Source organism: Gambusia affinis, linkage group LG12 (genome assembly GCF_019740435.1).
Source record: "Gambusia affinis linkage group LG12, SWU_Gaff_1.0, whole genome shotgun sequence".
Lineage (NCBI taxonomy): Eukaryota > Metazoa > Chordata > Actinopteri > Cyprinodontiformes > Poeciliidae > Gambusia > Gambusia affinis.
Genome location: NC_057879.1, coordinates 5,700,214 through 5,710,711, shown reverse-complemented (window position 1 = coordinate 5,710,711; position 10,498 = coordinate 5,700,214). Strand labels below are relative to the sequence as shown.

Here is a 10,498-nt window from a genome sequence, read left to right as displayed (position 1 = left end):
ATTTGGATGTTGGTTAAACGCTTTTGCAACAGTTAGTTTAAAGATTATTCATGCTTTGCAAAATACAAGACATTGCAGGGAGTTCATTACTGTTACCAGGATTTATGGCCAGTAAAATCTAATACTTACTCTTACTTTAAATTACTCACTGCTAAATTAATATCATAATGGTATATAAAGCTTACAGCACCCACAACAGTTATTGGCAAAAGAAAAGATGTGGGAACAAGCCTTATGATAAAACATTTTTGCTATGGCAGAAGCATAATCTCACATTTGTTAAAAACCCCAATGATTTAAAATAAATTCATTCAGGGTGCATGTCAAGCTAAGAAATAACAGCTTTATTTACATATTTTTTACTAAATCATTGGTAATTATTGGAACTGTAAGTTTCTATCAAATAAACATCACTAAACCATGAGTGTGTTTACTAACTTTTGATTTGAATTAGTATATAAGCATACTAATTTATATTTCAGTAAATTACAAAACATTATGCAGATTAATTACACAAAGACTGGTGTTTTCAAGCTTTTATTTCTGTTTATTTCTCTCTGCTTTCATCAGACCAATAAAAAACTTATTTTTCAAAACAGTATTTCCCTACTGGCATTGTATATCTCTGCAGGTAGATAAGATTCAAGATAAATTTAGCTCTTGTTTGAATTAAACTATTTTTCAAATGCAATCTACCGAGGTTATGAATACATTTGCCTAACTGATGTGACTAAAGTAAAAAAAAAAAAAAAAAAAGAAGCATGAAGTTCACTGTTAATGAACTGCACCAAAGAGTCTTCATTAACTCCACGGTCCACGATTCTGCATGTAATTTGTGCCTTAAAACGTCTCTGTTAAACACAGCTGAATGGGTCACTTTAATATTTACAAAAATTAATTCAAGTAACGACATTAACTGGATCTGGAACATGTAATCAACTACCCCCCAAAAAACTATTATTTTTGTAGTTTTTAATTACTTAAAAACAAACAAACAAAAAGACTCGAGTTAAGACCCTGTAGAGCCACATGTAACTAACTTACTTCATCTTAATCTAAGTTCAAACTTTGCAAAAAGGCAACGTTTGTGTGTCAAATAAAACAAAACAAAAAAAAACACAAATAGCGCAGAGACATTTGAATATCACTATTCTTTTAATAGGGGCAAGATTTATAATGGACAGCATTATCATTTATTGTTTACAAATGCATAAACTTAAAGATACTGAATAACAGTGCGTGGAAATCCGAGCGGCTCAGCATGAAGCCTCAGGGAAACATGTTGTTCTTCGGTCGAGAGATCATCTTCTGCTCCTCGTACATCCTGACGTACGACTTGACGAGATCCTCTATTGTCCCGGCCTGAGGCAGGAAGAAATGGCCAGTATGAATAAAGATGGATGGCCGTTGATACTTGACCTTATTTATATCTGCATTTAACCTCTGCCCACTCACCTGTGGGGTTGCACACACGAAGTTGATGCCCTTCACCAGGGTGCGGATGGTCATCTGGAAAATGTTGCCTGTGCTGCTGTAGTCCGTGATGCGGTTGAACGGGTGCATCACTTGCAGCTCCTGAAATGTTAGGAGAGTTGTGTAGATAAAAAAGAATAAATACAACCAATAGCGACAGAACTCGTTCATTGAAAAAAGGATTATATACAGGGGCTTTAAAGGGAAAGTTTTATGTATTTTCTAGGCATGTAGAGCCATTTCATAGCACAATCAAGTAACCATGTTACCTTTAGTTGTTATAAAAATCACGCAAAAGAAATTTGAAGCTCTATTTTAATGCCTTGATATTGGTCCTCTGTCTCTTTAAGAAACTCCTGCTCTTTCTGAAACTCCGCCTTCAGGAAGTCATCACATCATTGCTTCTCTATTAACTCTTTAACAACATCTTTACCGGTATTTCGCTTATAAGTAGCTCGTATAATGAATTTAGCAGACACCTCCTCCAGGTATTTGCTCATTGCTGCTGGCTAGTCTGAAGGAACTGAGTGAGGGAGATAAAAGGATTTCACAAAAAAAAAAAATCAAGGCAACACTCCAGGTATGTTTTTGATGAGGGAATAACATAATAACATGACGTATACCTCAAAAAAGTACATTTTATATAACACTGCCCCTTTAAAAATATTTCAACCTCATTTATTTTTCATTATCTTGTCACATCTTGTTAGCATTTTGTTAGGGAGTTTGTATGATAGACCAAAACATGGTTGCACAATATTGTGAAACTAAAGGAAAATAAGATATGATTTCAAAAATCATATCTTATGATTTCAAGGTGGTTTTTTGCTAAACCAGCTTGTGCTGCAGCTCCAGCTCCATGTTATATTTCTATAAAGGCTTTTCTACAGCCAGACGCAGAAACCTTTGCCACATTTTTGCATAATTAGCTTGAGCTCTGTCAGATTGGAGGTAAATAATCAGTAAGTGAGAAGTTGTTGGGGTTTTTTTTGTTTGTTTTTTTACTTTCCAGTTGAGACATTCTCTTCTCAGTTAAGAATGGCTAATTAGGTACATTATGAATTTCATTGAATGATGTCAGAGTAAATATATACCACAGAGTAAAAATTCTCATAAAATGTCCCAATATCTTTCAATTTCTTCATATAAAGTCCAATCTGCATAAATACTGACAACAACCAACAGCTACTTGGCATACCTTTGTTTTGGGGTCAATAAGGCTAACACCTTTCTTGCTGACCGTAAACCAGAGTGTGTTTGGGTACCCTGGCTCACAAGTTTGCTGCAGGAAAAAAAAAAAAATAAAAATTAATTAATTAATTAATTTTCTTGGCTTCAGAATGTCATTGCCACTCCATCTCCCATAACTCACTTTAACGTCAAAGAAGGAGCAGCCAAAGTTTGGCCAGTTCGAAATGACTCTCAGGAAGGCAATTTTGGCCTCTTGCACCGTCATGCCGCTCTGCTTGTTATACGACGAGATGATGTTCTGAAGGCAGACATGAGAACAATACGTTTGGAATCATTAACTCTTAAACGTGAGGCTGCTTTTTTCCCCATTTTTTTATTTAAAGAAAAACAACATTATCTGTAAAGCCCTTTTTTTTTTTTACCTTCTTCCACTCTTCAGGCTGCATCATTTGTACTTTGTCGACAGGAACCAGCTCGTTCAGCATTCTGGGGATCATGACAAACTGGGACCTGTCTGAGTCCACGGCCACTCTGAACAGGAGCCCACCCAGATTAAACATGTCCTCTTTGGTGCAGGTGTGGTATCCCCGCAGGTACTTGGGCACCTCCTGTGAGGAGAAACAGGAAATGTTTTACAATCACGCTGCATCCCAAACATAAGACGGCTTATCAGGGCCATGGTAGAACAAAAGAAACAAAGGGAGGAGTACATTTCTGCCCCAAAAAATCTGAAATTTGCAAGAAAAAAGATGAGAGCATTTCTGAGTTTTAAAAGTTGAAAATTTCCAGGAAAAAAAACAAGAAAATTTTAGATTAATCTGAGCCATTTTATAGAAAAAAACAAGAAAAATTCCAAGTTTGAAGAGAAAAAAAATTCTAGAAAGAACCCTGAAATTTTAAGATTAATCTGAGAAAATGTTTAGAAAAACATTGATATTTCCAAGGTTCAAAAGTGAAAAAAAATTTTTCTAGACAATTTTAGAGATAATTCTCAAAATTTCAGAGCTTTTTCTAGGAAATGTTCAACTTTTAGATTAATCTAAAAATTTTGATTTTTACATTTAGATTTTTTTTTTCATCCATCCATCCATCCATCCATTTTCTTACACCCTTCTTCCCTAATGGGGTCAGGAGGGTTGCTGGTGCCAATCTCCAGCTGCGTCCCGGGCGAGAGGCGGGTTCACCCTGGACAGGTCGCCAGTCTGTCGCAGGGCAACACAAAGACATACAAGACAAACAACCGTTCACACACACACTCACACCTAGGGAGAATTTAGAGAGACCAATTAACCTGACAGTCATGTTTTTGGACTGTGGGAGGAAGCCGGAGAACCCGGAGAGAACCCACCATGCACAGGGAGAACATGCAAACTCCATGCAGAAAGACCCCGGGCCGGGAATCGAACCCAGGACCTTCTTTCTGCAAGGCAACAGCTCTACCAACTGCGCCACTGTGCAGCCCTAGTTTTTTTTCAAACTCAGAAATTTCCAGGTTTTTGTTTTTTAAAATTTCTGAACTGATCTCAAAATTCTGAAATTTTCGAAAAAAAATTTTAAACTTTTTTTTTTCCAACTGCGTTAAATTTTGAGATAAACCTAAAAATTTCAGCGTTTTCTGGCAGAAACTTACTCTCTCTTTTTGTTTTTTGTTTTTTCCGCAACGGCCCTAATACGCCGTCGTACAAACACGAGTAAAAACCCAGGTGATAAGCTGCAATAAGTACCTGCGGGTAATGGAAAGTGAGATCTGCGATGAGATCTTTTCCAGGGATCACGTTGAACCAGAGCTTCCTTCTGTAGATCACCAGGAGCGGCACGTTGGACTGACTGGCTGTGAAGCGAGATTTGAGTTACAAACATGAAGAACCCCCAACACAGGTAAACAATCTCTGTCTGAACATTTCCCGTTTTATTTTTCATTTCATTCACTCAATAAATATGAATTGTTCAGCTAACAACTAAAATAAATCATATCTGCCATAACTAGAAGTACACAACTCAGAAGATTATAACAGCCAAGTTTCAAATACACACAAAAAAAATACATAACTCATTCAATGCCATATCGCTTCACCATAACGGTTTTCAAATTTCTTTTTAGACGCAGAAAGACATTTACCTTCTTTCACTTTTTTCCCTTTCTTATTAACATCTGGAGGTTGCCTTAGACTGTCAAAGAAATACTTGTCCTCATCCAGGCCCATCATCTGCAACATGGCAAACAGGAAAGGACCATTTTTATCTTTTATAAGACATTTTTATCTTTTCTAAAACCAAAACTTCCCTTTACATTACATGGTGCAACCGGAAAGTATTCACTAAGCGTCACTTTTATAGCATTCTTCTAAATTGTATTGTGATCTCCTTTGTCAAAATTCTACACATTAATACCTCACTGAATAACAAACCTTTCCAGAAGAAGCTTTCAGCTTCTATGCACCACAAATCTGCATTGATTAGTAGTAAAGGACGCATTGATTAAGACATCTGATGTGTATTTGCTTACTGATTTTGATGATTAGACAAAATGTAAAATAAAAATGCACTTATTTCTTGTACTGGCTGACTTTTGAGATTCATTTAAAACAATTGTGATGTAACAAAACGTGGAAAAAAGTCGAAGCGCTGTGAATACTAAAAGTGAGGAAATATCACCTTACATCTGCAGAGCTTAAAACCTGAGCGTTTCACACTTCAACCACAAACCTCGATGTGTTTTATCACTGGGAGTTTATTTACCAGAAGGGCAAGTGAAGGGGTGTTTGTATATGTTTTTAAAACTTTTTATAAAAGTGATATTTCTTACAAAACATTTCAGGGGCCCGGTTGAGAAAACTGCCTGAACTGCAGTTAATTCAGGGTGAATAAAAGAATGAATTCTGAATATAAAAGTTGAAAGTCGTGCTACTTACTCTACCAAGCTTAATCTCAATAAAATACATTCAACTTTATAGCTTTAAATCAACAAAATTCTATATGAAAGAGAAAAAAAAAATTAAAAACTGTCGATCACAGTTGTCGCCCGGCCGCACCTTTTGCGTCACTTTCATGTACAGGCCGTATCCCTCTGCTGAGCTCAGCGAGAGCTGGGCGGCGATGCTGTGGCGCAGCTCCCTGTTCGTGATGGTGGAGGAAACCTCGACCAGCTGTGAGGAATCACAGAGCAATGTCACAGCTCAGACTTTGACGAGAGACACGGTTTTGTCAACTTCCCTCGTTCGTTTTCGAGCGGAGACTCTCTCCTGTGTTTGTGGTAAGTACTGAATGTAGGTGAGCAACACCGTGAAGACTTACGAAAGCCACACGTTTCCTGTTTTCAGGGTGAGTGAAGCCGATGCGCCGAGGGACATCTTTTCATTTGCAGCACAAACATGTGTTTATGCAGGTGTTTAGACAAAAAAAAAGAGGGGTGATAGAAAATAATAATAAAAAGAAAGTACAACCTTATTCCAGGAGTTGGTGTGTCTGTGTCTGGTCCTCACCAGGATTTAATATATGTATATTTTTAAAGGGGCAGTATTATGTGTTATTATTATTCTATAGCGCAATAAAGTATGTTGCCATAAGTTGTTATAAAAATGCTGTATATATCAAATATGATTTAAAAGAAAATTTACTTCACAATTTAACACCTTGAAATCGAGCCTCTGTGTCTTTAAGAAACTCCTGCTCTTTCTGAAACTCCGCCTTCAGAAAGTCATCACAACACTCCTCCTCTATTAATCCTTTAACGACGTTTTTACGGGCGTTAAGCTGAGAAGTAGCTCCTATATAATGAGCTCAGGAGGTGTTTGCTAATTTCTGCTGGCTAGTCTGAAGGAGCTGAGTAGGGGAGTCACAGGGAAGAGCTGCTCTGTGAAGTGGAAGCTCGGAAACTGCAGGAGGAGCTTCGACTGAAAGGCGGGGCTAAGTCCGCCCAGGTGTTTTGAACAGCTGAATGGTTGCCCCAGGAGATTAAAAGATTTCTCAAACATGCATGAAAGAATCAAGTCAACACTCCTGGTATGTTTTTGATGAGGAAATAAGATTTTAGATAGTACTGCCCCTTTAAAACATGAAGCATAAAAATCACTAAAGAGCCCAGAATATGTTCAAATGAAAAAGCTACGTTTCTAGGTCACCTGGTAATGACCAGATCCTCTGTATGATGTCCTCATCTATAGAAATAATTCAATTAAGGTGTACTCTCATATATATATATATATATATATATATATATATATATATATATATATATATATATATATATATATATATATATATATATATATATATATACTGTCAAGGTTTCCATTAAACTGATCTTGAAACTGTGTATCAACTTGATTCCATAGAAATTACACCAGCAACCACATGGTTACTAAAACAACTGAGTTCAAATTAAGAAAAATAATGCCAAAAGACATACTTTTAGTTTTTAATATGAATCCAAAAATGAAGAAAAACTCCTTTATAAATGATGACATAATCCGTTGACACTGAGCTACATTTCTGAGAAGTAAGTAATGTTGGTTCTTACAGCATCTGTGTCATTTGGAAAATGGACTTTATAGAAGATCTGAGTGCTGTTCTGCTGGATGGCCTCCACCTCTGCTTGATGGGGAGGAAGTGTCCTGGGCTCTTTACTGAAGGGGCAAAAACACTTAGATTAATTAATCTGACGAAACAGAATGTCTTAGCAGATAAATGGAAGCAAAGTAAGAATATAAACCGTTTTTTGGCTAAATCGCCAAAGATAAATTGTCAAAACACAAATGGAAACAAGTAAAACAGTCAGCAGTTATAAGAAGGATTTGACTCCTCTGCTGGTTGGTCTGAAGGAATATCAGTTTGTTTTTATTTATTCTTCTTGTACATTGTTTTATTATCCTTTAGAGATACTGTCTATCAGAAACAAATCATTAAAAAAAAAGTGGCAGGGGTTTGACTACTTTTAAATTTAGGACAAAAGCAGAGGAAAACATTTAAAAACATACTCCACAGCCCCAGACCCATATATTATCTAGCTAGCTAGCTATGTACCTACCTAGCTTTGTAAGAACATAGCTACCTACCTATAGCTACTTTGCTAGCTACATAGCTAGCTAGCAAGAGAGATAGCTCAATAATCTAGTCCTTAGTCATCTTAAACCTTTCTGTCATGAAATCATTTTGTATTAGCTGGCAGGTTGTGTCTAGATTTGAAAATTATTTGTGCAGTTTTGTAAGACGAAGTCCACCGACTTCAGAGACAATTATTTAGAAAACAGCATGTTAGCATGCTTCAAAATCCAGACATGGTAGAGTCAGTGAAGTAGGGGCTTGATTGGTAGCACCCTGTTGGGGGACATCAAGTTGTCAAAATGCCGATTTGCGCAATGGAAATTTGTTTTGTCACACAAAAAAACTGCTACTTTTTTTTTTATTTTTCCCCTCCAGGGGGTCTTTTTGTGGGCTCTAGTGTCCCTTATATGACAGTAGTCTGACAGGGAAGGGGGAAAGAGAGGGGGGAAGACATGCAGCAAATGTCGCCGGGTCCGGGAATTGAACCCGCGACGGCCGCGTCGAGGACTCAAGGCCTCCAAACGTGGGTCGCGCTATCCCCTACGCCACCGCAACACGCCCAAAAACTGCTACTTTTTACTATTTTTTTTAAGCAGATTTGATCTTTGGTGGTTTTTGATGCATTTAAATGGTAAAGGGTTTTTTTTTTTTGTAAAGAAATAAAGTGAGAGGATATAAACGCCGATTTATCCTTCATCACACATTATCCCGAGGCTGACCTGGAAAAAGCCTGAAACCTCCGTAAGCAGCCGGTAGCCAGCGGGTCCCTGGGCCGTGACTCCAGGAAGCGCTGCGCGTGTGCCCTTAATCTGGGACCGGGCGGGAACAAGCCTGTGCACATCCACATCAGCTGCCACCCACGATCCACACTCATCCTGATGGATCAGTCGAAGAAGGCAAACCACAAATACAAAAGATTAAATGCGTTTACTTTTTAGTTTATGAAGCTTTTTTAAATATATATTTTTTAATCAGATTTGTGTCAACTGAGGAAGACCTGTTACTATTGGTGGTCATCTGTCTCATTATCTGGCAGTAGATTTCATCTTGCAGCTCCTCATGCTTAGTGGCTGGACCGAAGATCTGGTCAGTCAGCTCCGTGGGACTTCGAGACTGTTTTATGGGGTAGTCGCCCATGTACTTCAAGATGGGTAGGAGACCGGGTCAAGGATTCACAATGTCCGTGTTTAAAATAAGTCAAAGGTATTGTTCTGTGGAAAACTATTCATAAAACAAAATACGCTTGTGAAGCGCTGACCCTAAATGCCTGGAAACAAAAGCATATTATTTTTCAGAGGATATCAATGAAGGCGTTGCAGGCCATGTTGCTGAGTTCTGGATTGTTAAGCAAAGTCTTCAAGAGTGGCTGTTTCATGGGCTCCTTGGAGAAAATCCACAGCTTCTCCTTGTTGGCGGCCTTGCCACGGCCGCCGCCTTTACCGACTGATCTGAGAGAGGAAGGCGAAACGGTGTCAGCAGGTCAGCAGAATCAAGCAGAGATTCTCTGAAACACATGGATGCTACTCATTTTTGTGTCAAAATGAGTGCTGTCAACTGATTTTTTTATTTTAACAATCTTACTGACACTAAAATCAATCACTATGCCTAACTTTGTAAGCGTGAAATATAAATATGCACACAACTGTGATTCTGCAAGGAATGGTGCCCAGGGTAAGCCCCTCCTCCTGCCACACTCCAGCCAATTAAAAGGCAAGAAATTATCTGATTTTTAATGTAGCCTCTTAGTGCTCAGCAGCAAACGAGGGAAACCTCCTCCACTTCACATGTATACACCTCTAGTAGTAGTGGCAAACTTGATCAGGGGATAACTGACTGATAAGATGGATTTTATTTTCTAGTTCTCAGGTGCTCCACCCCTTTCTGTTGCGCCCTGGGCAACTGCCCAAATAGTCATGTTTTCAAAGAAAATGTTTTATTGTCTCAAACCAAACATGTCCGAAAACTGTCAGCTTTCCAAGTTTTTCTACTCAGGAAAGTTTAATAGAAATTCTAAACGTTAATTTAGAAATGTCCCTCTTTAGGTCAAGACAGGTAGTCTGGTTAACCTGCATTATGTTACATTAACACATTAAAAATGTTCAGATTAAAAGTATGCATCAACGTGAACAGATCCAGCCAATTTTCCAGCCTTTTTTCTCTGTTTATGAGATTTTAAATTTAAATCCAAAGAGTTTACTATGAATTTACCGCGGGGGGAGATGATAGACAAAAAACTTTAAACATAAAAATTCTGCCTTGTTACCTGAAATTCTCAAGAGCAAACTCCTTCAGAGAGACGGGAGCCACCGTCTCTTCGACCAGAGGAACGATGGTTGGGACGGAGGCTTTCCGCTGCCTCGGGCTGAGCAGGATCTGTGGAGGGGGAGAGGCAGCGGATCGGTTTCAGCACACAGAAGAAGCAGAACACTCCCAGTGAGGTTACGATAGTAGGTAGAATTTCATCACGGGTTTTCTAGTCAGCATCCGATCTAAAGAGTTGTATGAAGTGCTGATTTCCATCCAGGGAGGCTTACTTTGCCGTCTTGTTGTCTGCATATTGTCAGAAAGACAATCTTGTAAAGAAATAACCAAATTGGTGAAGGTTACTTTACCAGCATGTCCTCAGCGGGTTCGGTCAGAGTCGGTAGAAACTCAGTTTTGTCCTTGTAAACCACCCCTCTGCTTTTGGTCCTCTGGTTGACGGCTGTGAGCAAGTCGCTGTCTGGCGGACAGCCGTCTTTTTCCACCAACAGCAGGTCGCCCCGCTTACAGATCAAGTACATGGGATCGT

The 10,498-nt window shown here is 38.5% G+C and overlaps 1 protein-coding gene across 2 annotated transcripts in view; it reads right to left on the bottom strand.

Moving 5' to 3' along the window:
* Positions 1-501: 501 nt before the first annotated feature.
* The window catches only part of LOC122840654 (unconventional myosin-VIIa-like), a 30,148-nt gene continuing 20,151 nt past the window's right edge, over positions 502-10,498 (bottom strand). For both annotated transcript variants that reach the window (XM_044133202.1, XM_044133201.1), the window contains 14 exons: positions 10,320-10,498; positions 9,971-10,080; positions 9,010-9,155; positions 8,705-8,858; positions 8,427-8,582; positions 7,184-7,289; positions 5,697-5,810; positions 4,784-4,871; positions 4,389-4,495; positions 3,087-3,272; positions 2,846-2,962; positions 2,672-2,755; positions 1,456-1,575; positions 502-1,362 (listed from right to left, as the gene is read on the bottom strand). In XM_044133202.1, the coding sequence (XP_043989137.1) occupies positions 1,270-1,362; positions 1,456-1,575; positions 2,672-2,755; positions 2,846-2,962; positions 3,087-3,272; positions 4,389-4,495; positions 4,784-4,871; positions 5,697-5,810; positions 7,184-7,289; positions 8,427-8,582; positions 8,705-8,858; positions 9,010-9,155; positions 9,971-10,080; positions 10,320-10,498 (1,760 nt within the window). In that variant the 3' untranslated portion in view covers positions 502-1,269. The remainder of the gene's footprint in view (positions 1,363-1,455; positions 1,576-2,671; positions 2,756-2,845; positions 2,963-3,086; positions 3,273-4,388; positions 4,496-4,783; positions 4,872-5,696; positions 5,811-7,183; positions 7,290-8,426; positions 8,583-8,704; positions 8,859-9,009; positions 9,156-9,970; positions 10,081-10,319) is intronic.